General features: G+C 48.6%; 7 protein-coding genes across 7 annotated transcripts; 3 read left to right on the forward strand and 4 right to left on the reverse strand.

The window, feature by feature from the left end:
• Nucleotides 1-884: 884 nt before the first annotated feature.
• Nucleotides 885-4,210, forward strand: AO090701000613 (putative transcription regulator (RTG2); the record flags this gene model as incomplete). Its single annotated transcript, XM_023237225.1, has 2 exons — nucleotides 885-946; nucleotides 2,527-4,210. The coding sequence occupies 2 exons, from the start codon at nucleotides 885-887 to the stop codon at nucleotides 4,208-4,210; spliced, it is 1,746 nt and encodes a 581-aa protein (XP_023092218.1).
• A 95-nt stretch (nucleotides 4,211-4,305) lies between these two features.
• On the reverse strand, nucleotides 4,306-5,688 carry AO090701000612 (kinesin family protein; the record flags this gene model as incomplete). The annotated part of the gene is made up of 1 exon (XM_001823383.3): nucleotides 4,306-5,688. One exon carries the CDS (start codon nucleotides 5,686-5,688, stop codon nucleotides 4,306-4,308), a length of 1,383 nt encoding a protein of 460 aa, XP_001823435.1.
• A 3,026-nt stretch (nucleotides 5,689-8,714) lies between these two features.
• On the forward strand, nucleotides 8,715-9,588 carry AO090701000610 (uncharacterized protein; the record flags this gene model as incomplete). Its single annotated transcript, XM_023237226.1, has 3 exons — nucleotides 8,715-8,985; nucleotides 9,046-9,113; nucleotides 9,577-9,588. 3 exons carry the CDS (start codon nucleotides 8,715-8,717, stop codon nucleotides 9,586-9,588), a joined length of 351 nt encoding a protein of 116 aa, XP_023092217.1.
• A 3,780-nt stretch (nucleotides 9,589-13,368) lies between these two features.
• Nucleotides 13,369-14,835, reverse strand: AO090701000609 (zinc finger CCCH domain-containing protein; the record flags this gene model as incomplete). Its single annotated transcript, XM_023237227.1, has 3 exons — nucleotides 13,369-13,461; nucleotides 13,523-14,448; nucleotides 14,499-14,835. The coding sequence occupies 3 exons, from the start codon at nucleotides 14,833-14,835 to the stop codon at nucleotides 13,369-13,371; spliced, it is 1,356 nt and encodes a 451-aa protein (XP_023092216.1).
• A 119-nt stretch (nucleotides 14,836-14,954) lies between these two features.
• Nucleotides 14,955-15,749, reverse strand: AO090701000608 (uncharacterized protein; the record flags this gene model as incomplete). Its single annotated transcript, XM_023237228.1, has 2 exons — nucleotides 14,955-15,506; nucleotides 15,561-15,749. The coding sequence occupies 2 exons, from the start codon at nucleotides 15,747-15,749 to the stop codon at nucleotides 14,955-14,957; spliced, it is 741 nt and encodes a 246-aa protein (XP_023092215.1).
• A 109-nt stretch (nucleotides 15,750-15,858) lies between these two features.
• AO090701000607 (uncharacterized protein) lies at nucleotides 15,859-17,005 on the reverse strand (the record flags this gene model as incomplete). The annotated part of the gene is made up of 4 exons (XM_023237229.1): nucleotides 15,859-15,892; nucleotides 15,953-16,036; nucleotides 16,103-16,562; nucleotides 16,648-17,005. The coding sequence occupies 4 exons, from the start codon at nucleotides 17,003-17,005 to the stop codon at nucleotides 15,859-15,861; spliced, it is 936 nt and encodes a 311-aa protein (XP_023092214.1).
• Nucleotides 17,006-19,217: 2,212 nt separating this feature from the next.
• On the forward strand, nucleotides 19,218-21,511 carry sly1 (syntaxin-binding protein; the record flags this gene model as incomplete). The annotated part of the gene is made up of 4 exons (XM_001823378.1): nucleotides 19,218-19,257; nucleotides 19,328-19,541; nucleotides 19,598-19,980; nucleotides 20,034-21,511. 4 exons carry the CDS (start codon nucleotides 19,218-19,220, stop codon nucleotides 21,509-21,511), a joined length of 2,115 nt encoding a protein of 704 aa, XP_001823430.1.
• Nucleotides 21,512-22,057: the final 546 nt, after the last annotated feature.

Genomic DNA, 22,057 nt, shown 5'->3' on the forward strand with positions numbered 1-22,057 from the left:
GAGCATAGCAATGTTGATTCCTCCTATGATGAAAAAGAGAATGGATAAGAGAAGCAAGCCGCGCCGTAGGAGTGATAAGCGGCTTCGGGCCTGGCTGCCAACTCGGTTTTCACTTTGTTCTAAAAAACTTTTATGCTCGACATCTAAAAGCGGATCATATTGATCTGAGTCGTCAATCCTCGATGGCTCTGAGTCGTTCGCCGCAGAGACGATATATGGCAGCGTTTCGCTGCCCATGATTATTTATGCTTTGTCGCCACGAAGAATACAAGACCCCAACACTAGTCTGGCAAGCAGTTCGCGTAGGAAATATTGATACTATTTGGTATGAGAAACGGCTGTGGGGGACAAGAAACAAGAGGGGGGAAATCGGACTTGGGCAGAATAAGTCCAGAACGCACGAGCTCGCATAAGCAATTTTGGTATCACGAGAGATAGAAGAAACCCCTAGATGCGTGATACGTTGAGGCATAATCCTATGTGAGTAAATACTGAATTTCTTTTCCTGCATGAAATTCTAGACTGATCCGATTCAAAAGTAAGAAAAGTCCGCCTTACACCGTACGGAAGCACATAATTTGATAGGCTCGGAGATCCTCGGATAATTGTTGCTACGCACTAGCAATTGTCTAACACAGCCCCAAGGTGTTTATTTTGGTGCACTATACACGTATTCTCACTATCTATCGCTGTGTCTCATCCTCAACCATACAATCCCTGTAACTGCCTGAATTGAAAAAGAAGGATAATACACCTACGAGTCCAAGGGAGGACACCAGGCTTCCGAGAGGGATGTTGATAGCGTTGAATGCGGAGGACACCAAGCCTATAAGAGGGACGTTGACGGCTGCTAGAAAGATGTTGATGGTGCAGAGATATCAAACATGAGCTCTCCTTCGAATTACAAGGGTTCTGGTGGCACCAACGGAGAGCCTATGATTTCCATGTTGGAATTGGTGATGACGATGAATTCATTTGCCCGATGCAGCTCGCTCTAAATGTACACTGCCATGCGGGCGTGGAATTAGGCTACTGATAGTTACAGATTGATTTCAAACAACTATCATGAATTATAGCTAAATGGGGCTCAAGATACTTTGTATTCTACATCAGGACACTGCGATGGCTTGTATCTCTCCTTCTCGAAATCACACCCACTCCATGGGGTCCACGATTGTGGTTTGCTGTCTTGGGCACTAGCATGACCGAACAACCAGTCTATCTAGGTGACACTGTGATAGACACACTGTCCCAACAGGATTACAACGGTCGATGCAAACCATGGACAGAAAAACGAGAAGCAATCACAAACTCAGCTCTCAGTGCCTCGGGATGGTACGGCCCAGGTGCCTATCTAGCCTGGTTAATGCCCGCATATGCCACAGCTCTATCCACAATATGGCATTCGAAATGCTCAGAAAAACATCCAGATGTGAAATAAACTCGACGCAGAAATCCTCCTCACAATCGGCTATCCTCTCGTCGCCCTCTGCGATGTTTTGATCCGTCTGATACGATGTCAGATCGACCCCGGCATGACCGCCGTTGTATTTGTGCTCGTTTCAACATTGCCCATCATTGGACCCTTGACCAGACTATCATGGCAGGAAGACGACGTGGAGGTTGAGATTGATCCGCATTTCCCTCGAACGGTGAAAGAGTGGACGTGGGAAACTTTCCGCTTCCTCTGTCATACTGTCGTCTATGCCGTTCTTTCTGAACCGTATCTTGAGCCTCTGGTCCTGCTGGCCGTTTATGTACTACTGTTTGTGACGTTGTTGTACTCTGGCATTTACGGGGAGGCTCTATTCGACAAGTATCCGTATCGGCGGATTGTATATCGGCCGAGGGGAGTGAGGGTGGTGACCTTCTGTATCGTACGGATTGTTTTTAATATCGTGTTACTCTAGATTTGTCGTTCTGTCTGGCCGAAGACTGATGCTCGTCTTTTGGATTTGGATCAGATAGCTGGTGTATTCCTTACTATGGCAACTTTGGTGCATTCCAGGCGTGAGGGGATTATGACATTTGGCAAATGGGTGAGACGTGAACGGGTCACTGCTGGAGTACCGCTAGATTCTTGAACTGGAGGTTCTGGTACGCGGCAAGGATAGCTAGAACAATTAATATGCGAACTTCAACACTGTATAAATACAAGCCTCAGGCAACGAACTGAAAGTGTTGATGATCGCCAAGTCATGACATCATCGGGCCGCTTAAGGCATGCAACGCCAGGCTTCACTGAAATGTATTAAATCTCCCGTATTCTTACATTCTGTTTTAAAAGCTTACCCCAAATATGACTATCGCTGAGCATCTCTCCAACTCTCAAGTACTGTAATCGTCAAAATGGGTGGTGGTGCTCAATTCCCCAGTTACCAGTCTCAAAAGCCAACTGACAACAACAACAGCACGCAATGGCAGGAACCAGGGGAAAAACAATATCTCCATGGGATAGTGGATATGGGCAGGCAAGAAACAGGTGACTTTATAAATCACGAACCAATCTAATTTTCACCCCGTTAGTAACGGAATCCGATGCTCAATTACGGACCTCTCCCCACCAACCACCCGTATCCTGCCAACCGTGTATTCTCAACGGTTCAACATCTCACTCTACGATGCGCAATATGACTCGAAGACTGGGAAGCAAATTCCCATACCGAGGAAGGTTATTCATGCCGTCGTGGCAGCGATACTTCGCTTCCAGATTGTTTGTCTGGAAGTGGGGGTACCGGCGAGTCAGATGCTGATTATTGCGACTGAGGCGACGCGGACGGCGATCAACTCGGAGGAGTTCGTTAAGACCATCCAGAACAGAACACATGTCCAAGTGCGAATGCTGCCGAAGGATGAAGAGGGCGTTGTTGGGGCGTGGGGCATTGCGAGCGGATTTTCGGATATTGAGGGACTGGCGATTGACCTCGGGGGTGGGAGTATGCAGATGACTTGGATTGTTTCCCATGCTGGAGACGTGCGTATCAGTTCCAAGGGGTCTATTAGCTTCCCCTATGGTGCTGCTGCTCTGACGCAGAAACTGGAAGCTCTAACGAAGGGTAAAGATGAGGATGAGGCGGCCAAGGCCAAGGAGCAATTCCGCCAGGAGATGACTAGTCAGTTTCGTCGCGCGTGGGAGGATTTAGAGATCCCTGAGCGACTCGTCAATAAGGCGAAGAAGGAAGGTGGCTTTCAGCTCTATCTCTCTGGAGGGGGATTTCGTGGGTGGGGATATCTTCTTCTCTATCTGCATCAAGTCCGGGGCGAGTATTACCCGATTTCCATCATCAATGGATATACTGTTGGGAAGAAGGACTTTGAGAACACAGAGGTGTTGAAGAAGGTTGCGAAGACTGCAAAAGATATCTTTCGTGTGTCTGATCGTCGCCGAAAACAAGTCCCCTCGGTCGCATTCCTCGTGAACGTGCTCGCGAAGGCCATTCCTCATGGGATTAAGGAGGCACACTTCTGCCAGGGAGGCGTTCGAGAGGGTGCCCTGTATCGCAAGATCCTACCTGTTATCCGCCAGCAGGATCCTTTGCAGGTTGCGACCATGAATTTCGCCCGCGGATCGGCCCAGGCGATGGCTTTCATGGCCTTCTCGTCCATTCCTCGTCCAACAAAGGACAGGTCTTTTCCTCATTCTATTAGCCCACATGTCATTCAAGCCTTTGCCAATATCCTTTATGCGCACGCTACAATGTCTAAAGAGACGGCAGCCACAGCCGCGCTCTACAGCACAAGCACCGGGGTCCTGGCGGAAGCGCATGGTATACCGCATGCCGATCGCGCTCGCCTGGCGTTGATGCTGCAGGAGAGGTATGGTGGCGAATTGCCACCTCGTGAGATGGACTTTAAGAAGAGCCTGCGGTCGCTTCTTACCCCGGAGGAAATCTGGTGGACGCGGTATCTAGGGAAACTGGGTCTTGTCATCAGTCGGGTGTATCCCACGGGCGTCATTGATCCGTCCAGACCACGCGCAATGCCAAGAGCGCGCTGGGCAAACGATCTGGGGAAGAAGAAAAACAAGCAAGGAATTGAGTTGAAGGTCTCACTGCAGAAGGTAGGGTTTGATCCCACCAGACTGAAGCAAGAGCTGGAAGCAGACCTGAAGAAGATACGGAAAGTCGGGAAAAGGAAGCACTGGATTGGAGGTAGGGACGGATGGGGGATGAAAGTCGAAGTACTTCTAGTGGAGGAGGACCTTCTTTAACGGCGATGTTACGAGGAAAGGGGGTCGCAAATGGAATGGTTCTATTAGTGCACACTTCGCTGTATTCAAGATGCTCCGGATGCAGTTCTTGCTCCTCACTGGTTCACTCTCGACCGCGTCACCCTCTTCTTCTCTCCGCCGGCTACACCTACAAGGTTCCCGTACTTCAGTGTGTTCATAGTGGCGGCGAATTGCTCCGACGATGGTGACACTGTGAGGATCATAGCGGAATAACTGTCAGTCGTATTTGTGCCTAGGAAGTGGTCACGCAGCACCATGGTCAGGGGCGACGACCGGAACGGAACGTGTGCCTGCTTCGAAGCTCGTGCTCGGATAACCTCTTTCAGTGCCAGGAGGTCTGTGTTGATCTGCCGGCCTTCTTGTTGCTCCTGGGGTGTCTGCTTCGGTCGCGGCACGGTAGAAGTTATCTTATCATGATAGTACTCGGAACCAGCCAGATCCACAAAAACCAGTTTTCCTCCGAGACATGAATGACGGGATGACTTCAGAATACCACTAACTTTGTCCTCGGCCTGCTGCACGTAGGATTCGAACTCGGCCTTTTTTGCTTCGGCGGCGTCGATCCGTGCCTGGTCGATTTGGTAGTCAGGGTTGGGGACATATTTGCCGTCTGCATTTTGAATATATCCTTTCGTATTTTCTTCGATGTAGATATCTGTCGCACGTTTTCCTACCGGAACTAATTCCGATTGCCGCTGGACAACCGCATCGCGGGCATCAAGGAGCGCCCTCGTTACTATCTCTAGTTCCAAAACAGCGTGTGTGCGCGAACTTTGGTCATGGACCGTGGATGTTCCTGTCGCTCTTAATTTGAGTCCCTCTAGGAGCTCCTGGCGCAGGTCCTCGAATCTCCAACATGCTTTCGTAACGATCGGACGGACTCGAACTTTGCCCTCTTCGAGGACTTCAGTCTCGCCCCTAATGTGCGTTTTCCCATCAGGCCCTTCACGGACATAACATTGACACCGTCCGTTGAGCAAATCAAAGGCTATATTCTTGCGTAGCTCGAACATACGAATCCCAATAGCCAGTTCTTCAGCGGGGTTCTCAGTGTCCTGATTAAGACCAGCCAATGTCTCGCTGAGTTGTCTAGCAGCTGCTAAGCATAACCCAAATTCATCAGGATTCTCAAAATCATATCCGATGATCGTATGTGACTTCCCACTTCCGGAGTGTCCGTAAGCAAAAAAATTGCATGATCGTCCGCTAAGGACATGGGGAAGAGTTGGTACGACTGCCTCTTCAAAGACCGATTTGTTATTATCGGTTGCTTCGAATACTCGCGTGAATGCAGCTTCGCTTTTCCAAGGACGCTCAGTGGCAGAACGTGAAGAAGGGGTGAGCGAGATAGATACTCGGCCATTGTCTTGTTGGCTGTGTGCGCGTTGTATCTCTGGCGTTGTTGACTCGCTGGGAGTGAGAGGCCGCCAGCGGGTGTATACTTTGAATTGATGCATTATTCTCGATGGTGCGATGGATATCGGAGAGAAGAGTAGGAAAGTTGGCTTCAGGACAGAGAGGGATGCGGTGAGCTATTTAAGTCTATCTTTCTCTGCGGGCGGTCATCCATCCTGTGTTGGACTGTCTCCATACACCGCTTTACTTGTTTCCCCTTTTAACATGGTGCTGGTCGAGTACGAGGTCTTTGATTCTCCTGTACCCACTCAGGAACACGATGCATCGTCAGTGACCCACCGGTTGTCTCTATCCGGGAATTCCCAATGTCCGAAAGTCCGGCCCTAAAATAAGGCATCGACAGGCCTTAAGAACTATGGTATAGCTCAGATCCATACTTGCATATAGGAGATAAGCAGTTTCTCGACACTATAAAAAACTCTGGATCTGAACTATTTTCCTTACTGCATCACTCTTTACCTCCACAAGCTATATACAATCATCAATACTCGTTAGTCTTCAAACCCTAAGACATAGTACTCACTTCCCACGAATAATGACATCGATCACAAATCACAACTTCTGCGGTAGATTATCCTGGCTGATAACCTTCATCAGCTCATCAGTGTCAAATAGTCCGATACATTCTTCATCCTGTGAACACTTTGAATCTGAGCTGTAGGGTAGTCAGCCAAGTCTACTCTATCAGATGCAGATTGCACATAATATACAATATGAAGCCTCCCATAACTCATCCAGTTGCTTTGCAGCGCAATGTTCGATATCATTCCTGATGAACATGACTCTCATAGGATCGACAGTGGTATAGGATATCCATACGGTGGCATTTTAGCTACCTGCAAAAAGTTCGACTATATTGGGCGAGACCTTGCCCCTTGATATGCAGATCATTTGATCTGTGATGCAGGCACTTAATTTCATGAAAGGGTCTCTTTCCTAATAGAGTCTATGTCGGTAAGCATATCCCGATGCAGGGGCCAGCCATTGCTCGGGCGAATTGTTTCCCCCCGGATATAATTGGCTACTGCCAGCACGAAACTCACCTTCGGCTCGGAAATTTGTGAAAACGGAAGGACATGAGGCATGTCAAGTTGGCAGATAGCGTGGGATCCAAACCCCGGAGAGCGGACAGATCGCCCTTGTTCAGGGATCGGTAATTTTCAGACTCGGATTTAATACCCCACGGCGAATTTAGTATCACATTCAACTTTGAATAGTTAGCAAGACATAGCGTAACACTTTTTACTCGTTGATTTGGTATACAATCCCCCCAGCCCTACACAAAATTATTCCAGCGGATCACCGAGGAGCGCAGGGAAAATGCGTGTGGCCAAAAGCCTTTGCCATATCGCTCGTCCGAGTACGCTACATCTGCAACCTTATAATCTCCGGAAGAGATATCATTATCGGCCCGCACGACAAGTTTAAAGGTACCATATTTTACTTCTAGAAATTCGATTAAATTTACTATTTCACATTGTATTGTAATACACATTTGCAAACCTCGGAATAGACTTCCGAAATATGGTTTGGTTCATATTTGACTTCAATTTGTTCGGCTGATTCTTCCTCCCCCTGGCATGACCCCAGAAAAGCATCGGTTCGCTTGTCAGTTCCCCAGATTCTCCACTTCTATCATTTATTCCCATAGAAGATGTGTCCTCAAGGTCACTCTCTCACTAGGAAGTAAGTTTTGCGCCTCCCCTCCCCCCAAGTGCGCCACCGCATCTGGAATCCTCTGGGAGAAAAGAAGATGAATGGTAACGAAGCCCAGGAATGAAATGCTCATTCTGGGGGTCCTGGAACGCAATACTCTCATTGGTCCGCGGCTGACCGGCTCTCTTACTCGGCCCAATCAGACCTGCAGAAGGCGTCGAATGCGAGTCATGATGTGCCTATTATTATACGAGTGACTTGCTGACTTACGAAGTAGGAACGCAATGCGGCGAAGAGAAAAGCTTACCCGTATCGCATATTTGGACCAGAAAGATTTCCTTGCGCCTGTCGAGGGAAGGACAGTAAGTACAATTGAACTGGGCCGCAAAGAATGGTTCGCAAGGCACCCTTGCCCCCATGAGGTTAAACCTTCATTGTATGTAACTTCGTAGTTCGCTATTCTACGGCTAAAAGTGTTGATTCCATGTGGCTGACAGAATGAGACCTCACCAGGCAATGATGAACTATCCTTGTATTTCAGTTGCTCTTACGGTGTACCTCGCCTGCTACTCTTAGGTCCCTCCTACTCTAGCCGGCACCCCCGATATCGTTTTCCTGCATACAACGACTGGGTTCATCGTTGTCCTTGGTCCGCCGCTCTTGTTCTCGGAGCCCGTGGGGTTCAAGAATTCTCATGATATAAAAGTATGGAAGACTCCACGAGACCAATTGAGACGTACCGGAGAGTACACATCTTTCATTCCCCAGCAAACGCCAAAGCATGCGCAAAAGATCTCCAACACGACTTCTCGACGGATAACCGGAGTCGTCTCGGGCCACCTGACGTTCTCGTCTAGCCAGAAAGAGGTATCCATCCACGGACTTCGGCGATTTCACAGGAAAAAATGATCCGTCCCCATACCAACCGTTCCGGAAATTAGACTCCCCTCCGGAATGACTTCTGTGCCCCGGCAGAGGATCTACAAGGATTTGGGAACGGAGAGTCTCCCTCACTTAGACATCAAGCATGCGAAGAGGGCATACTGAGCAACGCTCAAAACCTATGCAGTGGGCAGGTAGGGTTTCAGTTAAAGTCCAGGAGAATGTTGCAAGCGAACCTTGTAAGGGTTGATCTGCTATGGAGCCACCAACCTACTGGATCCCCGTCATCGTCGTCGTCGTCAGTGCCAGGATCACACAAGCTGCGGCTCATTCTTTCTCAAAAGGCAAGGGCCGAACGATCACCCTTCGGAAGTATCGCAGATATCTCATCCACAATATAAATAGGCCCTAAACCCCAGCTCTCAGGATAGCTTTTTGTTCATCAGCTCAAACACTTCTTCTGAATCATAATCTCCCAAGCCTCTTCTCGTTTCCACAAACCAAATATCAAAGCCCGCTTGCCTTCAAGATGCACAGCACCAACATTTTCAACTTCTTCATGCTTGCCGTCGCAGCAGCATCTGCTGCTACCATCAGCAAAGCGGGCGACTCCAAGGCCCTGCAGAAGGTTGCCGAGGGTAAATGCGACATTGGCAACACTGCCTGCTGCAACAATGTGCACGAGGAGAAGGATGAGAGGCTGTTCAATTTGGTGAAGCAGGGTCTCATCGACATTTTGGCCGGCAATGAGGATTATGCCTGTGCGAAGTCGGGCGTCATCGATGAGTGGAACCTCTTTTGTGTGTTCTTCCCCCACCGAGGTCCGCCCGAGTCCTTGAACTAATGAAATGGTTTTATAGCTCTGGTCAAGCAAACCAACGATGGTCCCGTTTGCAAGAACGTCACCGCCTGCTGCTCCAGTGGCAAGGTAAGGTTTCTCAACGATATATTCCGGCCATGATCGAGTAGTAGCTAACATTGGTCCCTGACAGTGCGTTGCGATTGACGGTTCCGCGGAGAAGAAGAAGGAGAGCGACAAGGAGGATGACAAGGAAGATGACAAGGAGGATGACAGGGAGGATGACAAGGAGGGTGACAACGAGGGTGACAACGAGGGTGATGACAAGGAGGGTGACAACGAGGACGACAACGAGGACGACAACCAGAAGGACAAGAGGGGAGACCACGACGACTACCATCACAAGGGTCACAAGGTTGACAAGGATGACAAGGAGAACAAACACGAGAAGGACGAGGAGGACCATGGTCGGTATTAACCGGCTTTCCTTTGCGCCTTTTCAAGCATGTCTCGTGCTGGATGGCCTTTACTACCTTATCCCAGGGCAGAATGGGGAAATTTATCGTCGACAGGTTCTGCTGTGCCAATTTAGAAGGGCGACTGAGCGACTATACATACTTATAGCCACTCAGGCCTTCTTTCGCTCGTTTGATTACCTTTCGGTGGCCCGCTCTTGTTTTAGATATTTATCTGCTTTCGATAATATCAGCCACTCCCCCATCAATTATACTGGATTCGATTATCAATTGCCATGACTCTCTTTATCTACCGTAATATCCAAAACTCCAAAATACCAATGTAGGTATGCATGCTTCAGGCAGTATATCGGTCATATCTCTCATCAAATGGTCAATATAACGAGGCACCCCCTTTGAAATTAGGATAAACTGCCATGTTTTCAGGCAACAGCGACTAGCAAATTAAAGTGAAGGAATTTACTATATATAGAAACTCGTTGGAAGCTTGTAAAAGTGACACTCGAGTTGATCGAACCACATATACGACGCAGGTGAAAGGTTCTCTCGGCTGTTGAAACATGGACTATGTTAAGTAATACCACCAAATGGCGGTTGGTCCCAGCCTGGTACTAAAGTATCAAAGATAAAGAAGTATATCGTTTGATTGTTGCTGTGCATAGCCTGAATAGTGTCTTTCTCAATAAGGACATGGCCAACCTCTTGCTGATGGTGTATATTTATATCAATCGCGCCACAGTACACCCACGATACGGCTTCTGGATAACAGGCTGCGCTTGCATTACCAGTGATATCCTTTGTCTTCTCTTCTCTGTTTCATCTTCTTCATTTTTTCTTTTTTCATGCTGACTTGTCTTACAAGGCACCTAGGCCTCCCACACGTGAAGAGTTATTATCCCGAAATCACCAGCAAGATCTGTAAGCACGGGCATTCCATCTCGATACAACCCACCATCTCATAAAACGGGGACTCCTCGACCTCGCCCCTGGTCATGAAGTCATATTGTCTTGGGATTATATATGATCCCCCGATTCATACGATATGTAGTATGAAATTCCTCTCTTCGCTTTAACGGACGCTCGGGATTTGAAGCCCGCAGGTCTCACTCGAGCCTTGCTTGGTGAGCAGGATCTTAACCCTGTTTGATTCGCTCCAGCGACGCGGTAAACAAATTAAACAGACATCTAGGCTCGTTTTCAAGGTAGCTGCATCCTTCGTGAACTCTATTTCTTGTAGTTTGTAGTTTCTTTTTCCTACCTCCGTTCAACCGGACTAGGGTCTCGCCTGGCCGTGGATCGTCACGAAATCCTGCAGGAAGCTACTGCCACCGAAAGCCAATCTCTAGGGACTAATTGAGCCGGGCGGTAAGGCTATCAGTACTTGATAAGTCTAAATGGATTAGACTGGTTGATCTGGGGTCCGGGGTTGACCTACCCCAGTTTTGTGCTAAGCTTTCCATTCCGTTCGGCCGGGTGGGACTACGTTGATCTATATGACAGTAGTTATATAGCCAGGTATTGGGCTCACAGCAAGTAGGTATAAATAGCTATTAGAACAGTGAAATAGGGTCTCTGACCAGTGGCACGGCTCTTGACTATTTTCTTTCATTTGTTCAGCTTAGTCCTCTACGTATAAGACCATGGCCGACCATAAAGCGGGCGAACTAGATCTCAACCACGGCAATGCATCTCCATCCCAAGAAGGAACAGCGATGCCAGCACTAACAACGGTTCCTACCTCAATTACACTGTCGACAGAACAGTTCGAGAAATTGTACCTCACCCCATTGAGACATCGCCAGCCAGCCTTAACCAAGACATTTGGAAACCCTACACCACTGTGCGTGCCAAACCTTCGTTTGTCTGCTACCAAGCTCGAATACTCATATTATATTTATAGTGCCCTGGGTGGCTTCGTGGTAACCACAACGCCACTATCCTGTTGCTTGATGGCCTGGAGAGGTGCTGGTGGGAATGGGATTGCGTTCACGTAGGACTATCCTTCTGAACTCAAGGGTACAGTAACAGACTGACGCGCGTCAGGGGACCCATCATCTTCCTCGGCGGAACGTTACTAGTTATCACTAGTATTTTGGAGTTTATCCTGGGAAACACCTTTCCCTGCGTCGTCTTTGGCACTATCGGTATACCTCTTCGACTCTACAAGAGTATCACCCCTACTAACCCAGTTCATTGACACAGGAGGATTCTGGTTCGCCTTCGGTGCAACCCAAATCCCAGCTTTCAACGCCGCCGGTAAACAACATCCACTCCCCCTACCATTCATGACAAGAGTAACCATCAACAGCCCCATATTCCACCTCAACAACCAACACAATGGAAGGCCTCCAGAGCCCCGAATTCCTCAATACATACGGTACCTCACCCTCATCCTCCCCCTTCCTCTCAACAACCCACCGTCTAACAAAAGAGCAAAACAAACCAGCATTCCTCTTCATCGCAATGGCCATCCTAGTCACAATCTACATGATCTGCGCCACCCGCACAAACCTAGTCTACGTCCTCATCTTCGCAGCCCTAATTCTCGTTTTCGTCTGTCTAGCTGCCGCATACTGGCGTCTAGCGGACGGGGATACTGTCGTTGGGAATCGTCTGATTATGGTATGTTTCTCTGTATCTCCTTTTCTTCGGTAGATATGAACTGGTTACTGATTATTGATAAATGAAAGGGAGCCGGTGCTGCGCTGTTCGTGGCTAGTTTGTTAGGGTTTTATTTGCTCGTTGTGCAGTTGTTCGAGGCTTTGGGGTTTCCGGTGAATTTGCCTGTTGGGGATTTGAGTCGGTTTTGGAGTAGGGTTGAGGGACGGTATGTGACTTTTTTCTTTCTTTTATTGTCTTTGTCTTTTTTTTTTTTTTTTTTTTTTTTTTTTTTTTTTTTTTTTTTTTTTTTTTTTTTTTTTTCTTTCTATGTTAAGATGTATTTTGTTTGGGTGCTGATATTGCTCTTGTCATAGGGACAGTGAACGAGATGTGGAGATGGTCGGTGATGTTCAGGCAAAGTCGTGATGGATGGGATTGGGATTGTTTGTCATATGAACATGAATTGTTTATTGAATTTCCTTTTTAAAAGAATCTATATATAGCCAAGTTAGCTATAAGCTGAGAATTAACTATAGCCAAACATAGTCTCAATACTAATATATATTACATTGGTAGTAGAAATCTAGCCACAAGGGCAACTGGGTCCAAGGTCCATTAAGAACAATATTTTGACTACACTAAAGATCTACATAGTCTTATGTTAAAGTATAAATACCGACCAAGAGAGCTAAGGATATAAATCGGATTTCGACGTTGAATACGGAACGGATCTTATAATGTCCAGAGGGTAGCTCTAAATATATAGTAGCAGGAAGTTTACCTAAGCCAGTCATATTTGGCAGGTTTGGCAATTCTTATAATAAGTTCACAAAGTACAATTCAATTGATAAAAGAGCTGCTGGATGAGGTCATCGTTTGTCACAAATCAGAAGACTGTCCACCAGGACATCACTCTAATATACATGCATGATAAATAGCCCTTTCCATGGAGAGAATCTGAATCTCACGCCGAAGACACAATACCAACCTTGCCAAATTCTGCCCCTGCAGAATCGCATAAGCCCACCGGAAATGACAGAACTCCGTTATCATGGTAGAATGCTTCAACAGACAACGCTGAGATGACCAATGCCCAGGGGAAAACCATCACCAGCAAAGCAGAACGCCGTGAACTCGCCCGTTATGCACATTTATGTGTCAACATACATCCGCAACAATTCAAAGAGAAAGAATAAAAAAATATAGAGACAAAGAGCATGGCAAAATAGACATCCATTATTGTATGGAATGCCAATAAGAAGAAGAAAGGATAGGGGTATCAAGAGTTTGTGACATGAGAAGTATTATTAGTTAAGTGGATCATGACGGAAGGTGCAGTCGTTGCCTTTTCTGCATTTCCCTTCGGGCCAGTAACGACAAGGGACCAATCCAACCTTGGGCTGTTATTTATGGTTAGTAACCTTTTTCCATCAAAGGAAATATAGGACTGAAGCAACTTACATGACTCTTATTGGGCCCATTCGGCTTGTTACGTTTGAAATAACTATATCTGTCATCCTCCGATCCATCAAAGCCCGGACCCTCACGCATACGTTTGCGCTCTAGGTCATCAAATTGACCAGGCATTTGAGCTGGGCTGGGCCCGGATTGTTGGTTAGCCCCAGCAAACTGTGATATGAATGCAGCCAGGTTTGGCGCAATCGCGGGCTGCGACGGTTGAACAGGGGGTACGACGGGCGGTGGCTGCTGCATCTGCTTCTGAGCATTAAGGACAGCAAGGATTTTCTGGAAGTCGAGGCCCTGTGCTGTAGGAGCCTGGGGAGCGGTAGGGAACTGAGGCATCTGGAACTGTTGGGCTTGAGGTTGTGGCTGTTGTGGCTGCTGTGGCTGCTGTTGCTGACGGAACATACTAATGGTTCGCTCCAGGTCCGACATTGGTGCTTGCGTCACGGGAGGAGGCGGGGGAGGCGGAGGAGTTGACTGCTGCTGCTGAGGCGCATTCTGTATGATTTTAAGCAAGTTTGAAATGTCAAACTGGTTGGATTGTGCGCTTGGTTGAGGTTGAGCTGGAGTCGGCTGGGGATTAACAGCAGAAAAGTATCGCTCCTGTCGAGCCTGCCATAAAACGGTTAGGTTGGATTCACAAGCCGAACGGGGAAGGGGAAAAAAAAGTATCATGCTTACCTTAACGTGATCTGGGAGTTCTCCAAGAGCAACGGCTTCGGTTGCCGGCTCATCTTCACTAGGCGGGGGAGGTTCCTTTGGCGACGGTGGCACATCCGCAGCGGAGGTATAGAAAACCATAAGCGTCGTGGCTTCGCGGTGCTCTTGTGCTTCCTTCTCAGCACTGGTCGGCTGCTGAGTGCCGGCGCGCTTGATGTTATTCCGGGAACGATCCTCCGATGTGATGTCGGCAAAATCAATTTCTACCTGAATTAGTACAGCATTTCTATTGAGAGTCTGGGCCATGACCTACCTGAAGGCTCATAGTAATCACGGAAGCTTTCTTCACGCACCCCGCCATCCTCTTCCTCGTCGAACTCGTCCAGGTCTCTGTGAAGTTTAAGCACACTACCTTCTCCCTTGACATCACCAGCCTCCCGCTGGGCATGATCTCCCGGTCCAAGTTCCTCGTCTGGATCATGCGTGAACAAGCGAACTTCAGTCAGAGAGTCATCCGGCTTCCACGTGACTCGCAGCTTTCTTCTCGCTTCCTTGCGGAGTCGCTTCGTTCGTTCTTCTTCCGTCTCTGGTGGCATGTTCTCAGCTGGCTCAGACGGAGGTGATTCTTTCTGCTTATTAAGATCGGCCATGATATCGCCAAAAGAGAAGGCCGGCCTAGAAGGCGCGGGTTGGGACTCTTTCTTTTCCGTCGGTGTGCTGCTCAACGTTAGCATCGGACGATGAAGTTCAATTACTTACACGGATTTGCTTACCTGGACTTTGCTGCGGCCGCAGCTGCAGCTCTCTCTGCATTCGAAGTTCCTGGCCTCTTCGAAGCCGACGATAAACTTCCAAAGAGGTTAGTCGGCTTTGGAGCAATGATATTAGCCTTTGGACGTGAAGTAGCTGCCGCTGCTGGCTTGGCCTCGGGGCCTATTTCCTGGGGGCGCTTGGCGGCGCTAGTGACAGGGCCGTTGGTTGGCTTCTGGTTACTCTTGAGATTTGACGTAACAACCATCCGCTTCGTGGCTGGTTGACCATTGGAATCGGCATCTCGAGGCCGTTTGGATCCAGCTAGCTCCGTACGCTGACCATCAGCCAACGTAATATTGGAGATGGTGTTTATAGCGGGAGATGCCTCTTTGGGTGCTACTTTATTGCCCTCCTGCTTTCGCTTGGTGGAAGTGGCAGCATTGTCCAAGATCTTCTGCGCAAGGCCTTTAGCTACTTGTCCGCCCTTTTTGACGAACCTAGGCAGTAATTTGGCAACATTCGTTTTCTGAAGCACATCTTCATCCATGGTAACAAATCGAGCAAGTAGCTGATGAAAATGCCTTAGTTATCTTGCGAGGTCAATCTATGAGGGCGAACTTACCTTGAGCAGATTTAGGGTGAATGCCCCATCGATATCAGATGCCTGATGCCGATCGAGAAGGAACGAATACATGGCAGCCACCGCCATAGGATGTTCTCCTAGCCTAGAAATTTGGGTTAGCCAACAAATATTACACATTGCATAGAATTTGTATAAGCAGTAGAAAAATATGAAACGGCGCTTGAGCATGATGGCTAGTGTGGCAGGTCAATCTTTATCACATGGAGCCTTAGCCTAGCGGCTCTTCAAGTTAGGTGATTATGCGGCCATCCTAGGATCGCCGAAAGGGAATCGTTCCTTAAAGAGAACCTTCTCCCTTTATTTCCTTTGTTCTTAAGGACACGTAACTAGGTATGTACTGTCCTTGGGTGCAAGGTAGTAGCCACCCTTACTTATAAGCATTCTTTTTATGAAGATATGCTGAAGTCCACACTAGGGAAATTACGCGGGAGAGGCTCTCAATTCGTTTCTGACTTCTATGGCCATCACAACGATATGCCAAGTTGTTAAGAGAAAGGAATAATGAAAGAGAAAGGACATACTTCTCAACGATCGTGGGGTGGCCCTGATCCAGAGTGGTGCTAACAACCACGTCCATCAGGCGCCGCTGAAGGACAACATCCTTCTTGATCTGGGCCGCTTTGTCGTTTTCGCCCTTGTTTTCTGCCATCTTCATCGCTTGCGACTTCTCTTTCCACGTATCCCTCACAGCTTTGACAACATCTTTGAACGCAACCAGTGCGCCTTTGACTTTGTCGGCATGAGGCCGCCTATTACGCGGCGACCACACGGCTCGAAGGGCATCATATCGCGCAGCAGCTTCTGGTTCATTGGGACGAACGAGGGGAATAGGGGATGGCTCTTCTGGCGCTTCAATCTCCAGTTCCGAATCAGAGCTATCGGTCTCGGACCCGGAAGAAGCGGACCTCCCATCCGGCTTTTTGGTCGACGCTTTAGACGCGGACTTCTTTGTTACCTTTTTCGACGTGGTCTGTTTCTTCCCTGGTTTTCCCGATGTGTTTGGTAGGAGTGGTTGCTGGCCTGATGGAGTCAGCTAAATTAAGTAGCGCTAGATCAAGAAACGTACGGTTTGCAGGCATGACTACTTCCACGCCTGGAGTCTGCGTAGCCGGGACACTCGGGCTGTTAGCAGTAGGTCTGTTCAGGATTGAGGGCATCTGTAGGTCGTTCCGGAAGTAGTCGAATGTCCTAAAGAAAAGAGTAAGTAAATGCAACTGAAAGTAGAGTGGAACTAGACTTTTCGAAATCGGGACCCACCTCTGATTATCTTGACGTTCGAAGCTTGGTGGATTGACGTATATGAAATTATTAAGGGGGGCATGCTGGTTGTTGGCTTGTTGGGGGGTGTTGAGAAACTGGGGATTGATAGTTTGATGCTCATGCACAGTTGGCGCCGAGTCAGGGAATTCGTTTGTGTACTGCATTTGACCATGCTGCTATCCATTAGCTAGACTTTTCATATCGCGGACCTTGTTTCAGATTGTCCTACCGAAGTCTCCTCCGAGAACCCTGTGGGCAAGGTGTATGGAACGATGGGGGTTTGAGGCGTATTAGACTGATAAGGGGCTGATTGTGACGGCTGAGGCTGAGAAGCTTGCGGTGTTGGCGTTTGAGAAAAGGTGTCGGGCAACGAGATGTGCTGAGCAGGGTAGTAGTTTCGAGGGAATGAATATGGCTGATAAGACGGGCTATCTGACGCATTGAGTGGCTGCGACTCGAAAGGTACCTGCCCCTGTGAATACTGGGGTACTTGGCGATATTGGACAGGCATCGCGAATCCTTGTGGGTTAGACGGCATGATCTGTTGTGGATGCAAAGGGTTGGGTCGCCAAGATTGAGGAGTGGATGAGGGATACAAGCCATGGCCATGTTCCTGTTGAAGTTGCAGAGAATTGCGTTGCTGAGGTGTTTGACTAAACACTGAAGGATCCCAGCTCATACTCATTGGTTGGGACTGTTGGGGTTGTTGCGATTGCTGTAGCTGTTGTTGTGGAGTATGCGCATGTTGATGTGGGGGTTCTGGGTTCGCATACAATGACTCCCAGTATTCCGGCGGCAATGAGCCCGGGTCTACTGGCGCATGAGGCAGACCCCGCATCAAGTTTTGCGGCGGCGACTGCTCCATGCTGCCGTTCATTCAGTTCTGTGCTACCCGAAGTGGACTTCTTGGGATGTTGTCGCAGAGTTATTTGGTCAGAGTACTAAAGGGAGAACAGCCCAAAATGGTAGGTATAAGTCACATGCATCCACGTGCGTAACGGTCCAAATGTGGAAAGGTCTTGGACGCCGGGTCTTCCTGGATCGCAGTTGGCGGGAAGCCTGCTGGTGGAGTCGCCAATCTAAGTCGTCCTATTGGACAGAGACTCGTGATAAACGTTGGAACAGTGAATGCAAGCCGGGCGAATCAGTGGCCCAATCCGCGTTTGTCAGCGCTGGAAGATGCTGATTCGCTGAGTGGGGAAGGCGGTAAGAGGAAGCAAAACCGAATTTCTCACAATGCAGCAAGTTGAAGCAATGAGTGTGTAATAAATGGATGTATGGTCCAGACAGTGGCAAACTGGCCTCCGCTTTGCAAAACGTTAAAGGGATTTGACAAGTTCTAAGGCCCTTGCCCTTGTAAATTTTCCCTTTTTCTTTTGTTTCTGACCGAGCCAAAAAGACAAAGGGGAAAAAAAAACAGTTATTTTGCCTGCTTGCCTGGGTGATTTCTTAGTGATGGTATCCCGCGCAAGTCGCGTTCACGTTGTGTTGCGCGCCCAATCTTGTACCCTTTTCTTTTAGGAAAAAAAGCACCGCTCTTGATGCACAGGTAGGTCAACCCTTCGAATACACCGACCAAGTACTCCGTATAGTAGACGTAAGATAAATTTTTGTCTTGTCTTTCCTTTTGAACTCCTTTTCTTTTTTCCAGATTCCTTGTTTATCTTTGCTTTTCAAATTCCCTGCCGCCTTGTCACTCTTTTTCCTGCGCTGTTTTCGCAGATGACAATCCAGCCTGTACAACCTGTTCTTGTGGACCTTTTCTTCTCTTAAATATGTCTTAGAAGATGAAAAGAAAAGGTTCTCATACAAAGAAGTACTCTGGACTGTAATTAAGCAGCATAGTCATTCGCTTTACGAAAAGGATGGAAGGGAAGGGGGGGGGATGGATAGGTAGGTGCCGGTGGTGGTGAGACTTGGAAAAGCTCAGCTCGGTTGGGCGAGGTTGCCTTTGGAGCCTTGGCCAGCCACGCTACGCCTGTTCAGTCTAGCCTTGACGCACGTGATGCGGCAGCCTCAGGCTGAAGGGTGGAGTTTGAGTTGTTTGTATACGTTTCCTCTGTGAAAGGGGGCAATCTGTACCTTACACAGGGACCAATTTAACTCCATTGGGACTAGCCCGATTACGTCAGCCTTCATCAATCGGGAGCTTCTCTCACGGGTTGCCAAGTGGAGAGAAAGAGGGTATGTTCTGGATCGTTGGTTGCGAGTGGGTAATAACAACTGAATTGTCCCTCAACAGCTCGGGCCTGGACTGATCTATCGATATTGTTCTGCCTGCTTGGGTGCTGTCAGTTTCTTTATATGTCATGATCCTCGTTCAAGTCAAGTAATTGCTGTGAATATCATCTTAAGTGCAGACTATACTACTTTACTATGGCGTCGCACTCAATGTCTCTTCGCGACCGTCAGGTCGGTAGGTATCCAATTTCTTCATGTGTACATTCCTGGGTGGTGAGCGCATGCTGACGATAACAACTGTTCAGCGTCCATTCAGAAGATCCTCAACCTAAACCACGAGCCGCAGACCGAGGACAGCCACCATGATACCTCCGCACAAGGCCTCATTTCGACCCCCATCTTGAACGAGGATGGCGACCCAATCTGGAAAGTTTTGGTGTTCGACAATATGGGACGGGACGTTATAAGTAGCGTACTCCGGGTTAATGACCTTCGGACATGGGGCGTTACTATTCATCTGTACGCGCTTCTGTGATATCGGCTGTTTAACATGTGCGGCTAACAACTAGTTCTAGAAACATCAATTCCAATCGATACCCTATCCCCGATGTGCCTGTTGTCTATCTTGTCGAGCCTACCCCGGCCAACCTTCAAATGATCACCAACGACTTAGCTCGCGGACTCTATACACCAGCCTACGTGAACTTCCTATCGTCCGTGCCTCGGCCACTGCTCGAAGATTTTGCTTCTCAGATAGCGACAACAGGAACATCGGAACATATTGCGCAAGTCTATGACCAATATCTTAATTTCATCGTCGCAGAACCGGACCTTTTCAGCTTGGGCTTGGGGCATGATGCCTACTGGAAGATTAACAGTGCGCAGACAAGTGATGAGGACCTAGACGCCATCATCGATAAGATTGTGAGCGGTCTATTCAGTGTTAGCGTCACTATGGGTATGTGTGGCCAAATCATTTGCTTCTTAGTTAGTAACTGATCCGGATAACAGGGGCGATTCCTATCATCCGATGCCCTAAAGGCGGGGCAGCAGAGCTAATAGCTACGAAACTCGATCGCAAACTCCGCGATCATATCCTCAATTCGAAGGATAATCTTTTCTCAACCAACAAGAAATCTACTCCTGGAGTTCCCACGTCACGACCTGTGCTGGTCATTGTCGACCGTAATGTGGACTTGGTTCCCATGCTTTCTCATTCGTGGACATACCAGTCGTTGGTCCAAGATGTCCTTCAAATGCGCCTGAACCGGATTACAATCGAGACGACTGATGAGGCAAACCCCGGCAAGGTGACTAAGAAAGCGTACGACCTGAACAGCAACGACTTCTTTTGGAAGCGTAATGCCGGAGCTCCATTTCCCCAAGTGGCCGAGGACATCGACGCGGAGCTAACGAAGTACAAGGAGGACGCCAATGAAATCACAAAAAAGACCGGTGCGTCATCCATTGAGGATCTCCAAAATGACACCAGCACCTCTGCGCAGCACCTGAAAGCTGCCATTACTCTACTTCCGGAGTTGCGGGAACGCAAATCCATTTTGGACATGCATATGAACATTGCAACTGCACTCCTTCAAGGCATCAAAGACCGCCAGCTCGACAACTTTTTCGAGTTGGAAGAAAACATCACGAAGCAATCTAAGGCGCAGATCCTCGAACTCATCAATGACCCGGCAAAGGGGAGCGAGCCGACGGATAAACTTCGACTCTTCCTGATCTGGTTCTTAAGTACTGAGACCGAATTAAACCGTGCTGACATGGGTCAGTTCGAGGAAGCCCTGACCCGTGTAGGCGTCCAGGACGTCAGTCCCATCGCCTACGTCAAACAAGTTCGCGAAGTGACTCGTATGACCATGATGACCACAGCCGCACCACAGCAGCAATCCTCCGATCTGTTCCGTGGCTTTTCATCACTCTCCAATCGCTTGACAGATCGCATCACATCTGGTGCGCTTGGTGCCAACTTTGACTCCCTAATTTCGGGCGTCAAAAATTTCCTCCCTGCAAACAAAGACTTGACCTTGACCAAGATTACCGAGTCACTTATGGACCCAGCCTCTGCCTCCAGCTCCGCCATTGCCAAAACTGAAAGCTACCTCTATTTCGACCCCCGCAGCGCTAATGCCCGTGGAGCCATGCCCCCCGCTTCCGCTTCCCGCAATGCCCAGTCGCCCGCTACTTCTGGCACTCCCGGCCCAGGAACCGGCGCCAGCTTTGGTCAGCGCCGCCAGGCCTTCAACGAAGCGATTGTTTTCACCGTCGGAGGAGGAAGCATGGACGAATACGGAAATCTGCAGGATTGGGTCCGTCAGACCAGCGGACAGCCCGGCAGCGATGGTGCAGGGGCCGGCCGGGGAACCGCGTCTCATGGCGCCCCCAGGCGGAGAGTTGTCTATGGCAGCACGGACCTGATGAATGCTAATGAATTCCTTACGGAGTCGTTAGCTAAACTTGGCCATGAAAGCTGAAATACGAAAGCCTGGGACGACACTTGAACTTGAATGTAGCTTAAACAAATAGAGTTTGTCTTGAGACATATATTTTTAATGCACCTCTAGGAATCCCTTGCTGCTTTCTTGTTAAAAGTTGGGAAGCTCATCGAAATGCTACCTACTGTACTATTTCACCTTCGTACCCTGCACCGCTTATTAGTGTCAATGCGACCCCGACGCCCTCAGCCCCGGTCACCCTGACAAACCTGGAATGCTACCTGCTACCAGTACTAGGCTGCCATACAATACTGTTCACGTGCTATCCCGGACTTGATGTTTGCCAAGATCTACATCGTATTTGTCGTTTCCTAATTATTTCTTCTCCTCTCAGTCCAGTTTCAAAGACTGCGTCATACAGCTAGACCTTGTATGTTGACCCTAAATGCTCTTAGCCACGGAGCTGAGGCTAGGAGACTTGTGAATAATCTTTGTGACACCGCTTGGTTACTCCAAAAATAGCAAACATCGACCAGTCTCAGCAAGTATCTTGTTTCAGTGTTACTCAGGTGGTGCATCCTGTCC

This window comes from Aspergillus oryzae, chromosome 5 (genome assembly GCF_000184455.2).
Source record: "Aspergillus oryzae RIB40 DNA, chromosome 5".
In the NCBI taxonomy this organism is placed as follows: Eukaryota; Fungi; Ascomycota; class Eurotiomycetes; order Eurotiales; family Aspergillaceae; genus Aspergillus; species Aspergillus oryzae.